General features: G+C 33.2%; 1 protein-coding gene across 2 annotated transcripts in view; it reads left to right on the top strand.

The window, feature by feature from the left end:
* Positions 1-20773, top strand: part of LOC137924396 (cuticle protein 16.8-like) — a 28994-nt gene extending 8221 nt beyond the window's left edge. For both annotated transcript variants that reach the window (XM_068767791.1, XM_068767792.1), the window contains exons 2-4: positions 18135-18330; positions 19034-19225; positions 20393-20773. In XM_068767791.1, coding sequence (XP_068623892.1) covers positions 18135-18330; positions 19034-19225; positions 20393-20577 — 573 coding nt within the window. In that variant the 3' untranslated portion in view covers positions 20578-20773. The remainder of the gene's footprint in view (positions 1-18134; positions 18331-19033; positions 19226-20392) is intronic.
* The last annotated feature ends 4411 nt before the right edge of the window (positions 20774-25184 follow it).

Below are 25184 nucleotides of genomic sequence, written 5' to 3' on the forward strand. Positions count from 1 at the left end.
AGCTTCAACCACGTGTTTACATTCACATGCGTTATTACACATACTCAACAGTAACAGTGACATTGGTTCTAATTATACGAACTAGTAAACGAAATAAATGAATGTAACAATCATGTTGGTATTAAAATAAAATAAAATAAACTGGGACAATAATCATAATTATGATCACAGTTTATTTATTAAATATTCTTACGTAATATAGCTATGAATAATTAAATAACTAGAAAATAACATAATATTGTTGATACGCAAATAATTCATTTTGATGCTTTTTAAACACGTCAACAGGAGACGTATATTTGGCCATGTAGAAACAACACAGGACTAAGACTTGGGATCGTTAGTCGCGGATTCGATTCCAGGTCACAAGCTTATATAGATCACACTCTTTGCATTTATTATATAGGATTGCCACAGCTCACAAACAAGTTTCCATAAGATGGACAGCAGTGTCCTCTGCATGCGATAATACCACACTGCAATCGCCAGTCTGCCTCCCAAATGTGGCGATTATGGTATATCCCCCCATAAATCTTTGAAGGAGGCCTTTCAGTGGACACCTATAGGCTGAAATTCAACGACCATCCTTTTTGGTTTCTTCCTCGTAGATCCTATCATACCGAGTACCAGCACCTTTTTATTTTAAATAATTATTTCAGTTTAAGTTTTCTTATCACTCTCCTATTCCGTTCTTAACGATCTCTATTTTTTGTTTTTTTTTTGTTACCTCTAAATACTGCCTTTGCGATTAATCGATCGACATCGCGATGCACGCTGATAATGTTGATTTTTAGTTATGGCGTAAATGAATAAAATACGGATTTATTTTTATATTATTTTTTTGTTGATTTGAGGCCATTGTAAGGAAGTTTTACCTTCCGACGCAACGACCTCGACACCCACACAGTTACTCCTAGACATGCTAAAGAGACTTCTCTTTTATGTCTCCTTTATAAATGTCGTTGATTTGTGGGTGCTACATAAATAATATATTTATTCATATTTACGTAATACCTTTTCCACGTAAATATGTACATATATATACAGCAATACATACATATATATATATACACACATAAGTAATCTTGTATGTATAGTAATACATGTATGCATTTGTATGTATGTATACTCTAAACTGCCCTCTCCTTCATGTCTCTCATCTCCATCCTAAGGTTGTATGGTAGAGATCGCCTCAAGCGATAAGGCCACCTCTTATACCGTATGAATTATTGTATTTTTTCCTCTATTTATTCGCTATGGTTTACAAAAAAGTGGAAGTAAATTAATAAATATATATATGTACACTTTCCAGTTCTCTCATCCTTATAAAATACTTAGTATTCCATTATTAAAGCAATAGATTGTAAAGAGAAAATGGAAAATGTATTTGCGAATGCAAGCCAATGTAACTGCATATTACGTATGACAATCCTCACTTGTGATTGCTCCGATTTTAAACCGTTTCTGTAGTCGTTTGTGAATTGAACTGCGACGCACAAGCTACAGGCTGTCAGCGGAATAACAATTAGATAGAACAAGTAAAGAATTATTCTACGTTTCATTTAATATCTTAAAATTTGCTTACATTTGTGAGGCTTTAAATAGATATGTTATTCTTAAATAGATATGTTATTTATATTTGTGCATATATGTAATAGTGTAATGCATCTTTTTTATGGCCCCCGCTATTGGGGACTTCACGTTCCATCTCTATTTATTTGGGAGCTGGGATTTTATTTTTCTTAGTTAAGTTTTTCACATTTCTGTTTTTATTTCCATTCTCTTCTTTCATACATCACATCATCTGTCATTCTATTATTACATTCTATAATTTTTTCTATCTTTCTCTTCTATTCTATTCTATTTATTCATCCTCAATCACTACAGTTGGGTGTATTTATTTACAATTTACAATATCACAGAATTTATTTGAATTTTTTCATTTATACATACGTGTATTAGTTTGTTTAATATCAGTTACATTTATTAATTTTTACATTTTAATTTTTTTTGTACTATATTTATATTCTGATTACATTATATTTTCACAATATTTTGCTTACTTTTTTCTATTTATTGCTACTTGAAGATAATGCATCTTTTTTTGGTTTTCTTTTTATGACCCCCGCTATTGGGAGCCTCTCGTACCCCCTATCTAGTTTAGGACAGGTACTTTATTTACACATAATTTTTTCAGAGTTTTATCTTTATTCGACTCTCACTTTCATACTTCTCAATTTCTTTTATTCTTTCCTTTTATTCTTCACAACATCTTGCAATTTTTGTTCTTTTATTCCTTCTTGCTTACATCGCCTTCCTTTCCTCATCTTTTTACTCTTAGGTGGCTAGGTACAGTTTTATTTTCCAATCTTTATCTTTATTTTTTTGATATCACAGATTTGTTTGGATTTGAACTTTTCAATACATTGCTAGACTTGTCTATTATTATTTGATAAGTTCGTTTAATCGTTATGATAATGCATCTTACCAGATGTAACTTACAATACATTTCTTTTTTATTCATATTTAAGTTATGGACTTACATATTCGACACCAAGGAAACCGTCATAACCTAACTAAGACAACAAGAATTTATAAAATACTTTGTTAATGTTTTTATAAAACATATTCGTTTGTTTAATAATACTCAATAGAAGGTTCTTATTTTAAAAAGCATAGTATAACGCAATTTCATAAATTTCAGACAAAATATAATGACCGTAATGTACTTGCACACTTGACAATTCACTGTGAACAGCGAGAACTTCACATCGAACTGTCAATTTCTTTTTTTTGCGCATTTATATTGTCGTTTAACAGCTTCACCGGCCAGTATTTATTGTTAAAAAAATGTATTTATTTATTTTACATTTATTCAATAAATCTCGTGATCGCTCTGAAATAAGTTACATTAATTAATTTTTTTCTATTTGAATGCGAAAGACCGGTATTTTATGACAACAAATAAATAGTAATATATAACTTTGTCAGCAAAAAAATCATTGAATCTTCTGGCAGTATATAGTGTACAGCGACATATAGTAAACAATTATTAATTTTAATATGTAGTATTTTGAATTTTAAAAACGCTATTTCTTATATATTAAACAATTTGATTTTTGGAAATGATGTAACATATATTAATTGATATATTCAGAGCTTTTAACCAATCACCCTGTATAGTTTTGTTCATAATACTGTTAACGTATAACATACGGCATCAGATTCTGTGACCTCAGCCTCATGGACAGCATCACACTGATGACGCATCCTAAGTCAATCATTCGCATCTTGCAAGCAGAATTCGAATTAGCGCTCCAACTTACGCAACAAAAAACAAGGAAACGCAGCATACATTGCCGCTGATACGTTTACCTTCAAATATTTCACATACGCAGCATGCGATGTACTTTAAATATAAACCTTGCATTAACATTCGATATCATATAAATGCACAAGGATTTATGATAATAATCGAATGAAACTTATAAAAAAAAAGGTTTACATGTGTTATAAAACCTAAACTATTTTATATTTTATTGTATACCGTACATTTAATAAGTTTTACAATAATATACAAAAAAGTACAATGGGCGGTCTTATCACACAAGGCAATCTCTTACAGACAACCATAGTATGGAAAAGGTAAAAGTACTAATAATGAGTAGTTTACGTGTACAAAAAAAATACATATTCACAAACAAACGAACTTAAACATACATACTTAAACATGCATACATATTTTATTATTTTATTTTACTATTTAATTATTTGTATTTAATAATAATGTTATAAATTATATGAACTTAATAATCTTTGACGCAGAAAATTACTATTATTTATTGAAATATGAATGAAATAAAATTAAACCAAAGTTAAACATTATAAAACTATTGCATGTGTGAGTTATCTTGTGTATGTTTATTAGTCTGTTTGTTCTCCAGTTACGTATTTATTAATTAGAGTTATTAATTGTGAAAAATTGAAGTAGAGTTGAATTTCATAAACACAGGATTTAATTTGAGCTCCTCTGTAACGATTATTTTTATTAAAAAAAGATTTGAGGGATCCCAACGTGTTTCAATCGGTATATATATATATATATATATATATATATATATATATATATCGAAACTCTGTAGCTTCGTCTAGGGTCAACAGATGGCGCTATTTGTTACCCGCTTAAATATATAATAGGGCTCAATATCAATGAAGCTGTACAAAGCCTTAGGCTAGCAGCACATCTTCTATCACATTCAATCAAATGTGAGAATAGACATTAACAAAGAAACCTCCACAATGACACTTTTAAATGTGTATTAGCGCGGCCAGTACCCAGGCTGAACAGGTGATTTAGCTGATGATAAATATCCGTCTGATGGCATTGGGACATGCTACACATACTTCAGTACTGACTAATAATGTTCAGCTATTTTTAGAAATAAATAATTTTATTTTGTGAACACGTGGGCGTCAAAGATTATGTAACGCGCAGTAGGCGAGCCCACCATGCCGATTCATGACAACGTATCGACTCATTATGTTAATCTTTGTCATCAAACACATTGTACCTATGTGATCATTTATAATTATACACTATTACTCATTGATCTTTGATTATAAAAACATATTTGTTCTTCATGTAAATTAATAATATACGTATGTATGTGATCGAACTGTTTAAGAAACAATTGTAATTTAGGTGATATATTTATTTCAAGAAAGACAAAACAAAAGTAAATTTTCACAAAAAGACAAAGGCCTCCATTGAGTGGTCACATCGGAACAGGATTACAAATTTTTGAATAGAAAACTGTATTTGACACGATAGACACTTATTTGCATGGAACAAAAACAATTGACATATATAAAGAATATATCACAACACCAACTGGTTTTATATCATTATCATTTCAACCGTTAGATGTCCACAGCTGGACTAAGCCCTCTTTGGATTGTTTTTTTAATAGACTCGTTTTTGGAACCTTTCGTCCAACCCTTATCAGAGGCGAGTAGCGTCTTTATTTACAATTTTTTTATTATTTCCATACTCATCATTCGTCCATCTCAATGTTTTTCGTATATATAATTGACAGTGAACGAGCTATTTCACTCCTTCATAGCTTTTTGATCTATAAGAGGAACCAGGTATATGCAATTTACTGTCATAAGACACAAACATTTTATTATGTTTATATCAAAATTATAAAATATGGAGTAATATTTTAAACTTATTTAAAAATTAGACATCAATAAGTAGATGTAACGAAAATCAAATAAAAGACAACATGAACAAGCGTATAGACCAAATCGATGTACAATAAATTGGTCCCCTTTGATTAATTTAAAACCAGCAATGGTGGGCAGTAAACGTATGGAATACGAAAAATATCTCTTCTGATATCTACGATGTTTATTCTTTGACCACTTAGGTATTTATTACATAATAATAATTGCGTTTTTGGAACAGAACCTTCGGCGGTTGTAATAAAAGTTGAACGCAATTTAAAGCTATATCGCATACGTTGCAATGCAGATCAAAATTGTTCCATTCTTCATTTTACATTTTGTACTTTGAAATTATCATACTTGTACATATATAGAAGATATATATATACTTATATATGCTTAAAAATTATACCATGAAAGTACAATTTGATACGAACTAGTGTCAGCTTCTTTATAATAACATCCATGTCGTCGTCGTTTCAGTCTATAAACACACAAGACAGACCTCCACCAAAGATATTTATATCAGGTATATCATAATCGCCACGCTTGGTAAGCGGGTTGGCGATCGCAGTGTGCTATATGCAGAGGACGCTGCTGCCCATCCTCTAGAAACTTATTTCAGAGCAGTGGCAAGTCTATATAATTAATATAGGGCGGAAGAGAAAAATTGACTGAATTATGGAATGAAGAAAAGAATGATAGAGATTGTGAAAAATGGAAGAAGAGTATGAAAACTGAGTGAAAAATTTAATAAAGAAAGTAAATCCCTGTTCCCAACAAAACAGACGGTGGATAGAGAGGTCCCCAGTAGTGGGGATCATTAGGCTAGACCAGAGTTCCCCAAACTTTTTTGTGTCATAGACCCCTTGCCATGTTTTTCCGTGTTGGGTAGACCCCCTACTTACCTGATATTGATTTTCTGTAAATTTCTAACTCTAGTGAAGTTTAGTGTTAAAAACTTAAAGTAAAAACACATGTTAATTTATACATTCTTTAATTGAATTAAAATTAAAACTACTCAAAATAAAATTTTGTATCTGTTATGTAAAATATACGTAACATATTAATAATTTTTTACTTCATAGGTACTTTTATAAATAATGTAATATTTTGATATTATATGATAGTATGATGTAAGTAAATAGGTAATATCAGTGTACGTGTTGAGATCCACTATCGTGGACCCCCATTTTTATTTCATGGACCTCCAAATTTTTTTTCGCTGACATAGACCCCTAAGGGTCGATATAGACCACTTTGGGAATCACTGATCTAGTGGGTGGACGTCTTGCGCTACATTTACCGATACTTGGAGTCTTCTCCAGAACCTTAGGGTCCTGCAGAACAGTAACCAAAACAGTAATAAATAGGAACAAATGATAAGATAAACAGTGCAATACAAAAATGTATATTGGAACAAATAATAACAGAAATAAATTACATATGTAAATACTGATATTTAAAATAAAAGAACTGTGATAAATAGGTATAGGTTGTAAAATTAACTAAAAAGCTGTAAAAGTATATTAGGGCGGAAGAGAAAAATTGACTGAATTATGGAATGAAGAACAGAATGATAGAGATTGTGAAAAATGGAAGAAGAGTATAAAAATAATGAAAAGGAGATGAAAAATTTAATAAAGAAAGTAAATTCCATGTTCCCAACGGATAGAGAGGTCCCCAGTAGTGGGGGTCATTAGACTAGAGCAGTGATTCCCAAAGTGGTCTATATCGACCCCTAGGAGTCTATGACAACCTGCAAGGGGACTACGTCAGCGAAAAAAATTTGAGGGTCCATGAAATGAAATTTTATTTTTATATAATATTACGTATATTTTACATAACAGATAAAAAAATTTATTTTGAGTAGTTTTAATTTAAATTCAATTAATAAATGTGTAAATTAACATGTGTTTTTACTTTAAGTTTTTAACACTAAACTTCACCACAGTTAGAAATTTACAAGAAATCAATATCAGGTAAGTAGGGGGTCTATCCAACACGGAATAACATGACAAGGGGTCTACGACACAAAAAAGTTTGGGGAACTCTGGGCTAGACCTATCCGCCAATCTACGTCGAGTGTTTAGTTCGTCTAAGGATTTGATTTTTGATTCTCTTAGAGACTCGTTCAGTGACTGCAATCTTATCAAAGTTGCACAGAGATATCACGTTTCTGTAAATTAGTAAGTGTTAATTAAACTTGCGAGAGAGTGTTGCTATAAAAACGCTTGAGTTACGCAAACGATCGCACCTTGACCGCAGTTCGAACGACTTGAATTCCGACCCTCACTTACTCTTGACCGGCCACGTGTGCACTTTTGTGCTACCGTTCATTTATTTATCTACCACTCTTGTGCATATTTAGAATTTTTATTTATCTCCAAAAGAATACAATTTTAAATAAATTAGAACCTAATACTGCTTCCATATATTGACACACTCCATATTTAGTAAATAAAAACAATCAATTTTACTAAACAAAACGTGTTAGGATAATCTTTAGCCAATTACATTGTAATTAAATACTTACAGTGTACAAAAAAGAAAACTTATTAAGATAAAATCGTTTATTTGACATTGGAACTTTTAAAATAACTGTTTTTGATCGTCAACTTTTTATTATTAATTTTGTTCTATTTTATTTTTGATTCTGCTCTACTTCAAGGTGTTATAGTTGTGGTAACGAAACAGGAAGAAACTCCACAACAATACACCTTTTAATACAGATATATACATATATACTTTTTTAGATATAGCCTAAATGATATCAAAATAATCAGGCAATATCAGTGCCGAAGAGTCTAATCATTTAAATATTCGTTACTGAATAATAAGCTGTTTTTAGACAAATAATTTTTAATATGCGTTTTAAATTTTGTAATATATAAGTATAGTTTAACCCCAAGGTTCCGTGGAAATAGTTCAGGGGTTCCGCGAAAGTTATGTGCTTATTTATAATTGGAAGTAATATAAAAATAATAAAAAGAATTAAACGTCTTAACTAAATTCTTCTAACCAATCTGAATAGTTTGTGTAAATCAGACTGTCTTACATCTGACTGTGTAAAATCGAATTAATATTCGATATTTAAAAGCAGACGTCTTGGTATAATTACGGGAAATCCCCGTACCGGTGATTCCCCAGCTCATGACACTTGCCAGTGTTAATCGATTCAGAACCTGTCATAATATTTCAACTTTGATCATTGGCTCAATATTGTATTCAATTTACTTTCCATGTCTTTCTAAAAGTATTAGTAATGTTTTTTGATATAGGAAATAATGCTACATAAATATTATTAATACATATCCTCATATAAACAATAGAAAAAATTAAAGTTTTCTCAAGTAAGCAACGGAAAAATTAGCAATGTTAGCGCAGCGGTGAAGACTGCGTCTTGCGATAGTATGTCGCGCGTTCAATTTCCGGGATTGCTACTGCTACAAAAAAGTTTCTATAGAATAGATACCAGCTATCCTCAGAGTACCATAATACTACACAGCGATAGCCAAAGTGCCTGTTAATAATGGCGATTATGGTATACGCCTCTATCTTTAGGGAAGGCTATGATTTGCAGAGGGCTTCTAAGAGTTGAGACGACAACGTGCGGATAGTCCAATCATCTGATACGACAACGACATCTTAGACCAGAGTTCCCCAAACTTTTTTGTGTCGTAGACCCCTTTCCATGTTTTCCGTGTTGGGTAGACTCCCTACTTACCTGATATTGATTTCCTGTAAATTTCTAACTGTAGTGAAGTTTAGTGTATGTTCAAAATGTATTGCGACCACAACACCTATAATTATTCCTACTACTTACACAATTTTATAAACATAAATAATAATTTTTTTACTTGATAGGTACTTATATAAATAATGTAAATGTTTTGATATTATAAGATAGTATGATGTAAGTAAATAGGTACTTTCAGTGTATGTGTTGAGATCCACTATCGTGGACCCTCATTTTCATTTCATGGACCTCCAAATTTTTTTTCGCTGACGTAGACCCCTTACAGGTTGTCATAGAGCTCTAGGGATCGATATAGACCACTTTGGGAATCACTGTCTTAGACGATTGCTTTTGACATTTCTAGTCACGGTTTGAGATTTTGGACGTTCTTTCTCGCTCATTTCAAACGTAAATATAATGGTAATTATATATCAACAAGCATTGTGACATTTAGCACACATTGTGAAAATTAAGTCATGTTCATATTATGACATTACTTCTGCGCCACCTGTTGTAATTCACACTTCATGTGATAGTTATATAGGATTGCTTTGCTCACAAATAAGTTTCTAGAGGATAGACAGCATCGTGTTCTGCGTACCATAATACCAGTGTGCGATCGTCAACCCCACTGCTAAGTTGGCGATTATGGTATATCCCACCAATAGATATCTTTGAGGAAAACCTATATTGCAGTGAGCATCTATAAAGTATTATAATGAATATAATTATATTGAAATAAAGTCAGATAAAATAAAATAAAAGCAGTGAGAAAAAAAAATAATTAATTTTTGTTAGTAACATTTGTTTATTATGTCGTCAAATATATAAATAATCTGTATAAACTATATCTAACGTTATAAATTCACTTTGAAATAGGTTATATATTTATTTTTATATTTCTCTGCGAGAGGCAAGATAGTTAATAAATTGTGAATCAGCGAGTCCAAGCAATAGAAGTGAAGAAACGTACTGTTTCGCTATCTAGCGCACTGTACATTCAGACGGTTAGATTACCTAACCGTGACCTAGTTTAAGATGCGCTGACTGTACCAATGAACTATTGTGTTATGAAAATGCAACTTTTTCAGGATAGACGAATCTAATATATAAAATTCTCGTGTCACGGTGTTCGAACTTGAACTCCTCTGAAACGGCTGGACTGATTTTTACCAAATTTAATATGCGTATTCAGTAGGTCTGAGAATCGGCTACTATCTATTTTTTATACCCCTAAGTGATAAAGATTGTTCACACTTAAAATTTTTTTTTATTTTTTTAACGAAATTTTTTGTTTTTATTTTTTTATGATACAGTATACAAGAATACACGCAACCAAAAATTTTCACCCCTCTACGATCAACCCTTATTTTTTATTTGTAAATTAAAATATCAATTTTTTTTTTGCAAAACAACGTTTGCGGGATCAGCTAGTAACTATATATAAAACAGTGATAATATTTATAAGAACATTATTGTACCTATTCTTAGTATGCCGAATAAGAGTATAGTTTTTACTTATATCGTATATTCTTATTATTCTTGTTTGTACTTTATTAATCTATATTGCTTGTTAAAACCTTGTTTGTTTATTCAGAAAAAAAGATATCTCTACCAAATCTACCAACTCCGACATTTTTAGCAAAAAAATAATGAAATAAATTAACAAGGTGTATTGAAATTTGTAGATTGCAAATATTTAAAAACCCGAAATAATAACTGTAATTGTATGTATGTATAATAAATTGTAAGGTATGTAGTATTCAAACTGGATATAACAATACATAGTGGACGCTGCTGTTTATCCTATGGAAACTTCTTATTCAGTAGCGGAAATCCTGTATAATTAGTATAAAAAGTGTAAATTAAAGTAGATTGATTGGATCACGGGAATCGAATACACAACCTATGATCGCATTACTCAATCCTATACCCCTTGGTTACCACTGATACATCCTATAATTCTTTGTTATTTATCGATGCATAAATAATATATATAAAAAATAATTTATGCTAATTGCACATCTTTTAACGATCTAAACAAAACACCAACAAGTTTACAACCGCATGATCTCACCTCTTCTCTCCGCGTGAGTTCAAACGTCGTTTCTAAAGATTCGATACATAATTTTATGATATCGCTACGATCTGGGAAAACACAAACAGGATCTGTTTATAATATCACAATTTAACTGCGCACGTTGGTCGTTGAATACATCATATAAATAATTTACCTGACAACAAAAAAAAAACAAGAGAGACGCAGTTTTATTTGCAACGAGACTCTGTATCCAACATATCTGTATATAATTATAATATCAAAATAAATACATCTAAAGAACTTTTAAGTTAAACGGTTTTTTGATACCAAAATTTTGGTGGTTGTGAAAAAATATGTACCTAGTCCGCCATATTGGAACGGCGTCCATCTTGAATTTTAAATTTTGACATAATCATCGTGTTTTACTAGTGTAGCCCTTTCATTTGATACCCATATTGAGAGGGTTAAGGAAAAATATGTAATCCGCCATTTTGTATTGGCGGCCATCTTAGATTTATAACGTTATTGATTTTATTATATTGTATTGTCATTTAAATTAAATGTGTGTACCAAATTTCAGATCAATCTGACAACGGGATGGTGCTTAAATTTCAATTTCTAATTTTGACCCAAATAAATAAACAAATAAATTCCGTACGGGTCGAACTAAATAAAACCGTTTAATAATAAGTCGCGAATGTGAAATATAACGTGAGGAATATAAGAAGAAAAAAAATTAAAGAAAGAGGATGTATATAAATCACAAAATACGAAAACCAAAGCGTTAGTTCCTGTCCAATAAAATAGTGTGATCGACAGGCCCCCAAAAACGAGGGCCCCCAAAAACATCCTTCTGAACTTAGTGACTTCCTAATGGAATGTCTAATATAACTAGATCTAGACAAAAATTCTGTACAAGCCTACCCGATTAGATACAGTGTAGAGTTTCTAAATAAACGGCTTCACCTCTACATCACACCTCGATGTCCAGCCCACATGTCTGTCTGAATACAAGAACAGAAGGAAAACACTCACGTTTCTTCCATCAGACAATAAGACGCTCGGATTCATAACATCTATACACGGTTCACTCGCCCTAAGAATTTTCCTAATATTTTATTATAGTCCGAACAGACAAGGAGCGGAACACCCTGCTGGTGTCATTGTTTCTAGCCAACTATAACTTAGAAGTCTTCAAGATAAGAGTAAATAGGTATCTTCTAGACAAGCATGTACCAACGAAACATCTACCAATATCTCCCAGTGTTTTAAGGTGAATGTCTATCGCAATGAAACGTGCTCTTCTGGTATACTTCTTTTAACATACTAAAAGTGATCATCTTCGTTTCAGCCCACAGCGGTATAAGCCTTCCCCAAACATATCTATGGTGGATAAATTATCCCCACGCTTATCAGGTTAGTTGACGATAGCAGTGTGGTATTATGTACGCAGAGGATACTGCTACCTATCCTCTGGAAACTTTTTTGTGAACAGTGTAAATTCTAAATACTTCATGCACAACGTATGAAATATATAAAATTGTATCCGGGGAATCGAATCGGCGACCTACAATCTCAAGTCTTGATCCCCTACCACTGCGCTACCAATGCTCAGTGATCGCTTTATTTAATTAATATCAATATTATTCTGCATATTTGCGAGTACGTGGATTGTATAAACGGATTAAATAAATGCAATGGTGTTTATTTAAATATAATTTTACAAAACTAGGTAACAGGAAAATGATACGTAACAATAGACTGATGAAACAAACGAACAAGCAAAACATCGCGACACTGGCTGGCAATATAAAAAGTATAAAAAACAAATAAAAATATAAAGAGGTTCTAAATGCCGCAGTATGTTGGCAACACTGCATATTTTACATCAATACAGCTTTAAATATAAGTAATTTAAGTAATATAAGTTATTATCGATTGGTATCAACCGTCAATTTACTGTCAACTCTGGAAAACTGAAATGTATATTAAATGCTGTGAATATATATCATTGCAAGTTATGTGAAAATGTTATTAATTAACCTGTTTTTTAAATTATTTGCGACCAGTTTCTAAAAGGTCAATCACAGCAACCACCGCGTTACAATGTAATAAAAATAATATCTGAATGTTTCGTTTTGGCTGACCACTGTTTAAATTATGATTATACATTATAGTACTCTATTTACATCAACTGATACTATTATTCTCTTTTTTTGTATAACTAAGTCTCTTTTTAAAAGTATCATTAATACAATATAGCTATCACGACAGAATTGACGGAAAAATACAGTAGAGAATTATATTTTGAACTCAACGTCAAAATTATATGCAAAATTTGAAACATAATAAATAATAATAAAAGCCGTGGTAGCCCAGCGGTGAAGGACTGAGCCTTTCGGTCGGAAGTCGCGGATTCGATTCCCGGAATACAATCTTTATATAATCCACATTTTGTGTATTAATTACATAGGATTACCACTCTACTCATAGATAAGTTTCCAGAGGATGGACAGGAGTGTCCTCTGCGTACCATAATACCACACTGCAATCGCCAACCCGCCTGCCAAGTGTGGCGATTATGGTATATCCCCTCATAGATAACTTTGGGAGAGATCTATGCCTTGCAGTGGGCGCCTATACTACTACTACTACTCCGCTAGCTCAGTGACCCAAAGTGGGTCTTGGCCTCCGAAGCGAGAGACTTCCACTTTCCTCTCTTGCGCCATCGTCTGCCATTGGTTGACATTCAATTCGCGCAAGTCTGCCTCAACGCGATCGATCCAGCGATACCTGGGTCTACCCACTGGTCTTCGACCCCTCGGTTTTTCCAGGTACGCTACCTTCACGCTCCGATCCGATCCCATTCGCTCCAAGTGACCAAGCCAGCGGATTCGTTGTGCTTTATATTCGACAATGATAGCGCGAGTGGGCGCCTATAAAACGACAAAATAATAAAAAAAAGTAAATATAAAAAAAAAAGTTAAAATCACTATAATGTATAAGTAAACATAAATTTGACATATTATTACTTTAAATCAAAGTTCCCCAAACTTTTTTGTGTCGTAGATCCCTTGCCATGTTTTTCCGTGTTGGGTAGACCCCTTACTTACCTGATATTGATTTCCTGTAAATTTATAATTGTAGTGAAGTTTAGTGTTAAAAACTTAAAGTAAAAACACATGTTATTTTTACATTTATTAGGTTTTTACAAGTTCAAAATGTATTGCGGACCACAAAGCGAATACCAACATCCTACAACTTACACAATTTTATAAACATATATAACAAATTTTTTACTTCATAGGTACTTTTATAAATAGTGTAAATGTTTTGATATTATAAGATAGTATGATGCAAGTAAATAGGTACTATCAGTGTATGTGTTGAGATCCGCTATCGTGGACCCCCATTTTCATGTCATGGACACCTAAATTTTTTTTCGCTGACGTAGACCCCTTGCAGGTTGTCATAGACCCCTAGGGGTCGATATAGACCACTTTGGGAATCACTGCTTTAAATGGATACTTAAGGTTATATGGAGGCGTAAAGGCTTTAAAGGGGTGAATGCATAGTTTATTTATCAGCAAAAAATTTTTAAGGCTTGTATACCTTATTCTGATTACTATAATAAATATAAATATATTACAATAGAGAATTTTTCGATAGGAATGCGTCAAGCCAAAAACTTCTGGAAGTATAAAGTATGCAGGTACAGACAGTAAACAATATATACGCATTTTCTTACAAAGTTATAATTACATCATTATTTCTGAAACCATTGATACATTAACTAACAGCAAATGTTTTAAACCAATAATCAATCATCCTGTATATACTTATCCCCCGATTTACACAGTAGATACGTTCCTGAGAAAAACGTGTAAATCGAAAATTAAAAATTTTCAAGTCAAAACCGTGTAAATCGAAAAACTTGCTGAAAATGCATAATTTTGCTATTTAACAATTGTGATTATTTTTCAATATTTTTAGGTGTTGTGTACACGAAAAAAATTCATTGACAATTTAAAATATTTAATAAATTACGGAAATACTGTTTTTTTTTTAAATTTAATTACACTACATTAAACAGAAGACCAAAAAATATAGGCAAAGGTGTTTTATTATCCTTTATCGCTGTCAGAAATTACTCTCATTCTTGTTTTAGGAATCGAAGGTTCAAATTCACTTTCATCACTCGAAGTTATTTGTGCCGATTCGATGTTTGAAGCCGAAATATTTTCATTATAAGAGATGGTTATAAAATTGGTTATTACAACAAAAAAAAATATTTGGAAAACCATGTAAAAGCGAAAACGTGTAAAACGAGTACCGTGTAAATCGGGGGAGAGGTGTATATACAGTATGTATTTATTATTGATAAATATGTTGCGTGGCAACAAAAGCGCGTTAGACATGAGTTTGGCAAGTCTTCTTAATGTCATAACGCCGTCGGTGAATCCGACTGACCTTTCTATCGTTTGCGTCACAGCTCTGTGAGACGTTGTATTTCGTATTGAACTTGGTAACCTGATATGTAGCCAGACATCTCATAGCTTTCGTAAAAGGTAATTAACCCTTAACAGCCTAGAGTTTCAATTTTGATACCAATCTTTTAAACCGAATGTTCACATTGCTATTAGTTTTTTTATAGGTTGACTTTACGTATTTTACTGTTGTATAATATTCTTTCCAAAGAAATTAAAAAAAAAAAACTATTTTTCCCTTCATCTAGACCCTCAAGCAAACACGGTAATATTAAAAGAAATCACTTTCGTAATTCGGGCTATTAAGGGTTAAAAGAAGAATTCACAGGGTGGTTCATACACACTTCTTTTCAGCCCATAAATTCCCGCTGCTAGCCAAATGCCTCCCCCATAGAACCACTTGAAAGTGGCTTGCATCTAACATCATCACCTTGTAACTAAAAGCCTTACGATGTATCAGTGTTCCAAATAAGATCAAACTGATATAAATCGGAATCAAATTGATTTCCCCTATATTTATATCCTTGAACTAAAGGCACTTCTAGCACTTATCTACTAATGACGTAATCAAGTGAAAAACAAGTTATCACTTAATATATGGTGATTCGATATAGATGAAAAACTTAGAGGTGAATGTACAGCTTGTTTGTTAAATAATGCACGGTACTGGTAATGGTCCTCTTTTCAATAATGATAATAACGTGTCTACATCTCTTTCTCTCCCTCTTTCGCTCTCACTCCCTCTCTCTTTGTGCGCATGCGTGCTAGTGTTTTTTTCAATGGCCGCCGTTTTTGGATGCCTCTTGTACTCCTCCTGTCAGGGGTACAAAAAGAGGTAATGGCACTGGCAAGATGCCAGTAGATTCATAAATAATAAATACATGATAATGTAGTAAAAAAAGCATTTTCAAAATTCGTATAGGCACATATTAGAAATAATTATTATTTACTATCTGTTCCTGCAGAATTTGTTAAGATATATCTTAGTAATAAGTTTATACAAAGTGATTGTAAAAAAGTAACAGCTTACACTTGTAATCATCCTAAATAGTTTAGATCGATTTGATTTATGTATCGAATTAGACTTCTTTAAAACATATAAAACGGTTCACTTAATATAAAAACCGCTGCATATTTCTGTATAAAAAATAACATAAACGTTTTCGTCATAAAAACACTAGAGGATAAATCCGGTAACGAACATTCCATAAAACAAGAAAAAATAACTAAGAAATGAAAGGTTAAACATGAAGTTTGTTCGCAAAACACTTTTTATATACTTATCGTTGCAGACATTTAGGTTTTTAATCGTCAACCTTACGAATGTTATGAAAAAAACAGATTGGTTTCTTCTCAAGTGATCAGTTTTGTTTTGTTAATACAATAATGATATTATTTTAAATAATATTTATGTTTTATTAAAGACCTTGAATGGCATTTTATTATTATATCTCGGCTTCGTAAATTTAAAAACCAATTTATTTGTGACATGATTTTTTTAATGTTCATATGTCTAATGCGCACTTATTTAATGTTTGTTTGCTCATTATTTTATATCGCATCATATTCAATATTGTTTTTGTATCGCTTTTATTTTAAATAGATATACATAAATATAATATGTATACAAAGGTGGGTAACTATTATAGTATTTTAAATGTAGAATGTTACTGTCTGCATATAGAATCTGGCTGGTTTTGATAAAAAAATGATGATGCTTTTAAGCCGAAAGAAGGTTATAATACAGCATTTCATCACCAGGCTTAGAAACTTTAAATATGGTAGAAATATTACCTCCGCAAAGTAGAAGTTACTTCATCATGTTTTCTCGAAATTCTACCTGCGGCTGGGGCAGCTAGTATACAGGGTGTTTGGTTATATATGTAAAGGCTTCATAGGCGTCAATTTATGCACATCCTATTCAATAATCAATTATTTTAATAAATCGTAAATAATGAATAATGTAATAGATATTTTGTAAGAAAAATCACTTTCAGAATTCATATTACTGTGTATTAGAATTAATTATTCTTTACTATACTGTTCCTGCATCCTTTGTACAGTCAGTAGTAATTGGCCTGTCGTGTTCACTAGAAAAAATAGATAAGCGTAGTGTACTTTAGTGTTATCATCTCGTACAAGATGATAGAAAAAAGCTGTTAAATTTTTAAACCTGCAACCGATCGATAAATCCCTTCTATAACTTCCGCTTTTAGAAGGTTATTCTCAGTTATAAGTGTGCGTGTGCGTGTGCGTGTGTGTGTCTGTGTGTGTCTATGTGCTTTGGTCTGTTGCATTCCAAAAAAAAAAAAAAACAGAGTGGTTACTTTACACTGGGTGTTAGGAAATAGATGTAAAAGTAAATTTTCTACTGCCAGATAAGCTAAACACTACCTATATCTAATCACCCTGTATCTTCATCATCATATCAGACAGCAGACGCCAGGTGCTAGCCAAAGGCCGTCTCTGAAGATTGACCTGGTGGAGGCTAATCTCTCCGCGTCTACCGGCTTGAAATTTCCATTCGTAAAAGTGATACAAATTAATATAAGATTCTCTTACAAGAAATAAGCTATCTTATATTTTAAACAAGAACTCTGTAACTTCCAGTCTTATATCATTGAACTCTTTTCCACAGATGCTGTGCCATAAGCTCTTGCTCCTTCTTGGAACGGTAGCGCTGAGCAGCTGCGATGTGTCCCACATTCTAGAAGAACCCACCACGGAGCCACCGCCACCGAAGCCTTATTCCTTCACATACACAGCTGGCAGGTACCCTGGACACGCTGACAGGATACACTCAGAAAGCAGTGATGGGAGTGGTGTTGTTACAGGTAAATTTGTTGCTATATACTTAGTGATTGACGGGTAGCTCAGCGGTAAAGGTCTAAGGCATGCATTAATAGATCGCGGGCTCGATGCCTGAGTTACAATCTTATATAATTCATGTGTGCATTAAATATATCGGATTGCCACTGCACCTAAGCAAGTACCCAGAGGATGGACAGCAGCGTCCTTTGCGTACCAATATATCACACTGCAATCTCCAACCCGCCTGCCTAGCGTGGCGATTATGGTAAATCTCTGATAGACCTCTTTAACACGTTCACTGCGGGCCCAATTTTAAAGAACTTTCAGCGGGTGCGGCTGAGGTCGAGTCAGCCTCAAGCTGAACTTCCTAGTAGTGCGGTTGAGGCCTTTACTGCCTCATGTTCATCAATATTTTAGCAGCCGCCGCACTAGAGAGAAAACACGAGTTTTACGCGCCGCACCAGTGCAAAGTTTACCATTAGGCTGAATCGACCTCAAGCCGCAGTGAACGTGTTAAGGGAGACCTACGCCTTTCATAGATATCTGTGAGCTGAAATCGCAACGACGACTCTTAGACAAATTATTGTAAAAATATACCTTTTTTTGCAATATCTTCTTCATATGTAATACATATAATATTAGCAGAAACTTAAGACGATTAAATCTAATATGAAAGATCATCACTATTTAATATACATAAGGCTTCAAAGACTGGTTATATTTCAGGTTCCTTCGCCTATGTAGATCCACGACAGAAGCTGCGCACGGTGGACTACATCGCGGATAGAGATGGATTCCACCCTGTCCTCAGCGATGTTCCACCGGAACATCCTTCCGACTCGGAATCCGTAGCGCAGGCCAAAGAGAGACATTTCCAATTATATGCCAGAATTGCCGAGCAGCACGCTCATCCCGAAAGTAAGTATTTATCTACATTGTTCAAATATTGGTAAATTATTGCTGTAAGCCTTTTTAAAGCCTTTAATACAAACAGATAGCAGAAATGTGGCATGAAAAAATAGATTGAAAGAATATGTGAAGAACGAAAGGAGAGAATGGAAATAATAAATAATTATGTGAAAAAATAAATTGCCCGTAAAGTCCCTGTCCCACCAAAGATAGTGGTGCGAGAGGCCCCCAATAGCGGGGACCATATATAAAAAAAAGCCTTTAAAACAGAGTTCACGGAACGGAAGGGTCGACGAAGAAAGCTTACAAGTGTAGAATTTGTCTGTAGCGTAACATATATGATTGTACCACTTAGAGCTCAGTGAGGACCCCTCGGCAATCTAAGGTTCTATCCTGGTTTGATCCTACCTTGAATCGCCCTTGCTGTTCACTGAGGCATGGGCGGGCGGCCGCCCCCGTATACGCATCGATTTATAAATAGTGAGGTTGTTGGTTTTGTTTAATCGCACGTGTTTATATATGCGATTACTTTTGAAAGAATCAGTATAAAGTTTAAGTTAATTAAAAATATTTTTTGTTTACTTATCCCTTGTATAAAGCATTGGAGATAATGTTTGTATCCACAGTCGTATTTACTAAAAAAAAGGCGGCAGTTCCAAGACCATTGCTATAGAAAAATCTAGTGTTCAAGAACAAAATACAGTTGATAAAGTTTCAGATAGATTCTATCAGGGAGACCTGAAAGTAATGTCCTTTCTGCCAACATATTATACAAAAAAAAACGATTGATTTGTTACCGGAGTGGCATTGAAGATTTGTGTACTAGATGGCAAAAGGTTGTTGTTAACGTATTATTATAATGTTTATTAAAAATAAAAACTTGTTAAAAATGTATTCGTGTGAATTTAACTTAAGAAAGCGATATTACTTACCAGTCCCCCTAATATATCGTAAAACATTGTGGTTGTGTACACAATTTTTGTCAGATTTAAAAACGAACGTACCAAACTAATGAGATAAATATTTTATTACTTATAGTTAGGCTCTTCGGTTCACAAGCAATGTAGTTCAATGTTAATTTATATCATTATATATACTTTATAATATTAAAATAAAAAAATTGTTAAGAATTTACATCTGTATCCTTTTTTAAATCCAAAACCTTTCTGATTCCAGGCATCGAAGTCGCTGGTCCTAGGCAATCAGAAGCCGTGGCTGCAGCAGCAGCGAAACACGCACAACTCTTCAGGGTGATTGCAGAACAACATGCACGCATCGCAGCAGAAAGAGAAGCGTTGCAAAGGGAAGAAGAAGAAAAGCAGCGTCTTCTAGAAGAGAAGCTGCAAGAGCTCGAACATTAGAACGCTATAGAAAATCAGACAATCACGCTCAATCACAGATTACATCAAAGATTGAAAATTTTTAATCATTTATTATGCCATGAGATATCTTTGATAGCATCAGTTGTATTATTATATACGAAACTGTTAAAGTTATGTAAAAAATAAAGGATTGTACCATTGTTTATGTTTCATCTTGTTTATATTTATCCTTAGTAACTAGTAACACTTACTAGTAGTACTTTCATTGTCACTTGTTTTTTGAGGTCACGCTAATTTTGTTAAGATGTAAGTACATATTTTTTTGTATATCTACTCCTTGCCACTATGTATTAAGAAAAATATTGAAGTAAATATCCTTTTTTGTTGCTTACAAATATATAAACAATTTCAATATATCAAACATAAATGCAAAAAATGTAATTGTCTTCAAATTTTTTATGTAATTCTTTAATTTTTAGTTTTTGTGTTTATAGCAACTTTTGAATATTTTCAAAATTTCTCATGTTCGTGCTGCGTGGTCCTATGTACCTCCGCAAGCAAAGTCCTGGTTTTTACCTTGTGTACAATAAATGAAAAAGCAATGATATGTAGAAATCTCGAAGGCTTAAAATATATAAAAATTGTCATGTTATTTTCATTGTCCTAAGTGTAAATGTAAAGCTATGTAACTAAAAGAAATGTACTCTCATTCATGACGGCCATATTAATAATTAAATTTTTAATAATTTCAAATTCTGATTTTATTTACATTAATATCACATATACACACCGACTCTTCAAATATCAGAATAAGTATTTTAAAACAGCTGGCATCGAAGCCTATGTTAGAGATGTACAGTCAAACAAAAATATGCCCTATAAAATAAAATATAACAATGTGACAACGATAATAATGATATTAATCATAATAATGATTATAATGATAATAACGATGATAGTGTTATTAATATTCATAATAAACTTTATTTTTGCGCGTATAAAAGAAAGCTGGAACAAATGAATGTACTTACACTATATACTTCATTCTTATGTACATATATGTATGTCTCTTTTTATGTACACTTAGTGTAGTATGATTAAAAAAAATCATAATAATTAGTTGTCTTCAACTTACTTTTATATAGTTTACGATTTAAGTTAGGAAATAGTTTAGAAAACTTAAACACTGTGAGAAGGAAAATGCGAACAGAAAAATCGAATATTTTAAACGTAAATATGAAACAAAGTCACGGATGCTAATATCTGTGGAACAAATATCCAAAAAAAATATCTTAAAACATAGGTCCGATATTCAAGATGAACATTTTCATTTCTTTAATAGTAGTCATTGGTTAACTAATAAAGAAAAAATAAAAAGGAAACAGGTTAAATGAAAGAACATAATTATGATGATAATTTATTTATTTTGCTCGAAGTCCATTTGCTGTGAGGCCATCGGGGTTTGAGGTCATCTAGCTGGTACTGTCTGCAATCGGAAAGTAATTATTTATAACATAACACACAGAACATGGCTGCTGGAACCTTAAGGTATTTTTTTAAATACTCGTTCCCATTGCTTTGTTTGATGCAGGGACGTTACAATACGGGTGTACACCAATACCTCGCTTTGCGTCGTTTCATTTTGCTTTTTTTTTTCGAAGTTGCGTAGCTGCTTATTTAGTACTAATTTCCACTGTGCGTCGTTAGATTTTCGAGGTTGCGTAGTTTTTGGTTCGAGTCTTTTATTTTTTTTGTAATTTTCTTTTTTTTATAAAAGATGGCAACACTTTTGTTTCTAATTGCGCCATGCCATAAAAACTCGGGGATTCCGTTTCTAACTAAAAATCAACGCAATTTGAATACAGTTTTATTTTAACTTTGTTTTGCTAATTTTAAGAGTGCAGTTTCAACGTTGTAAGTGTGTTGTGCTTTTTTTTAAAGAGAACAATAAATTTATAAATTTGTTTCTGGTTACAAAAAAGGTAAATATTATTCCAATTTATTTATTGGCAGAGTTATATTATTTTTGTTTTTTAAATGTTTACTTTGTTCATTTTTCTGTTTAAAAAGCAGTATTTTCGGGACCCTGGAACCTATTTTCGATCTTAACATGGTTTGCTATAGAAAATTCACTGCGCCGTTTCAATTTGCGTCGTGTTTATTTGGAACGTAACCACGACGCAAAGTGAGGTATTGGTGTAGTATCTTTTGTTTTTTATTTTAATCCCGGAAGCTGTTAATGTGCATATGACTATATAATGCAAGGAGATGTTTGTCGTCGCCCATGACTTAGGAGGCACTTTCTTCTTTCACTTTCTTGCCCAACTCAACCTCGGAATCATGGCGGAAAAGCCTTAGTGGATTCCACGGACCTCAACGATCTAAGATTCTAGTCTAGTCTAGTCTACGATGGAAAGACGATAGAAAACACCATATACCTGCCGCTTCCAACCAATCCTAATGGAAATCTTTAATGGAGGTATGTCCAGCTGTGAACATCATGCGGCTGAAATGATGACAATGATAAAATATTCATTACTAAGTAAGAAAATAACCAATATTTAGCCACTTCCGTACATGCAGTGGTAGTCGTGCAATAAAGTGCACCGCCCGCCAGCCCGCTGATATATGCGCATGCGGCAAACAATGCGAATTACACAACTGCCACCGTTAAATCGCTCAACTCATGTTTCACCCCTCCACGGGGCATCTTCAGGAGTTATGTTGCACCGATTAGTGTCCAACAAAGAGTTACAATATTAAAAATTGAAATAAAAATAGTAGTTGTAGCAGAAGATATGTAGGATAACAAGAAATGATTTATTATTCCTCTAAATAAAGCAATGTTTGAAGATCAAGATCTTTGACCAATGTCATGATATATGGATCAGAGACGTGGTCACTTATGACGTGCCCCATGAGAAGGCTCAAGGTCACCAAGAGAGCAATGGAGAGGGCTATGGATGGAGTTCGCTGCGAGATCGAACCAGAAATGAAGAGATCCACAAAAGAACCGAGATCACTGACTTAGTTCGAAGAAATGCTCGTTTTAAGTGGCAGTGGACAGTGGCATATCGCTCGTGCAATCGATGGTCGTTGGAGCTGGAAGTTTCTAGAGAGGCGACCACGAGGAGGTAGACTCGGCGTGGGTAGACCCACACTAGGTGGACCGAGGACATAGTTAAAGTCACGGAAAGTCGCTGGATGCAGGTAGCGCAGGACCGGTCATCGTTGCGGTCTTTAAGAGAGGCCCATGCCTTACAAGGGCGACCATCAAGGGCGACCATCGGCTTAAAAGAAGAAGAAGGAGAACTCCTATTACCAGAACTAAGTTATAAAAATACTATGAAAACCTTTTTAGAAGCAATTATCTTAGATAACGCGTTAGTTTTTATAGTAACAGTGAAGACACCATTAAAATCCAGCAGATATAACATTGGCTAATGCACTATGGATCGCACACTCTTTTTCAAAGAACTCCTGTGTCTTAATATTCCGTATATTAAAAGAGAAAAGAATGAATGTGATGTTAGATATGGAAAACAAAAGAGGTGACAAAAAGAAGGGAACTAGAGTAATTAAAGATATAAAGAATAAATAAGAATGAATATACAAAAATATTACTAGTTGGTGGTGGAGGTGGCGGTCCGCCTCCAGGTCCTCCACGACAGGCGGCTTTCTGCTGGGAGCCATCGTGAAGAGCGCCGCTTTTAGGAATAACTGACATCCCGCTCTAAAAAGGTAGAACAATGTTTTAGTTATAAACACCTGGCTGGCAGGTTGGTGATCGCTGTGGTATAATAATACGCAGAGGATGCTGCTGTCCATCCTCTAGAACAGTGATTCCCAAAGTGGTCTATATCGACTCCTAGGGGTCTATAACAACCTGCAAGGGGTCTACGTCAGCGTAAAAAAAATTTGGGGGTCCATGAAATGAAAATGGGGGCCCACGATATTGGATCTCAACACATACACTGATAGTACCTATTTACTTACATCATACTATCTTATAATATGAAAACATTTACATTATTTATAAAAGTACCTATGAAGTGAAAAAATTTATTGCTTATGTTATTTTATTTATAGTTTATTTTATGTTTATTTAATGTTACGTATATTTTACATAACAAATACAAAATTTTATTTTGATTAGTTTTAATTTCATTCAATTAATAAATGTATAAATAAACATGTGTTTTTACTTTAGGTTTGTAACACTTAACTTCACTACAGTTAGAAATTTACAGGAAATTAATATCAGGTAAGTAGGGGGTCTACCCAACACGGACAAACATGGCAAGGGGTCTACGACACAAAAAAGTTTGGGGAACTCTGCCCTAGAAACTTATTCATGAGCAATGGCAATCCTATTAAAATAATGCATGAAGTGTGAACTGTATGAGATTGTATCTCAGGAATCTAACACGCGCTTCACGATTGCAAATCAATCCTCTACCGCCGGGCTACCAGTGCTCAGGGCTTCTATATTTTATTTAATTACTATACCTCATGTACATTAGTCTGGTATAGAATTGTATAAAGTAGATATATAATCTTGCTTAAGACAACATTCATAGTTACCAACACATTTAATTCAAATGTTTACAGTATTTATAAATAATAAATACATTTAAAAAACTATT

Source organism: Battus philenor, unplaced genomic scaffold (assembly GCF_028537555.1).
Source record: "Battus philenor isolate CCGP_79_NKW_IND1 unplaced genomic scaffold, ilBatPhil1.0.hap1 SCAF_23, whole genome shotgun sequence".
Taxonomy (NCBI): domain Eukaryota; kingdom Metazoa; phylum Arthropoda; class Insecta; order Lepidoptera; family Papilionidae; genus Battus; species Battus philenor.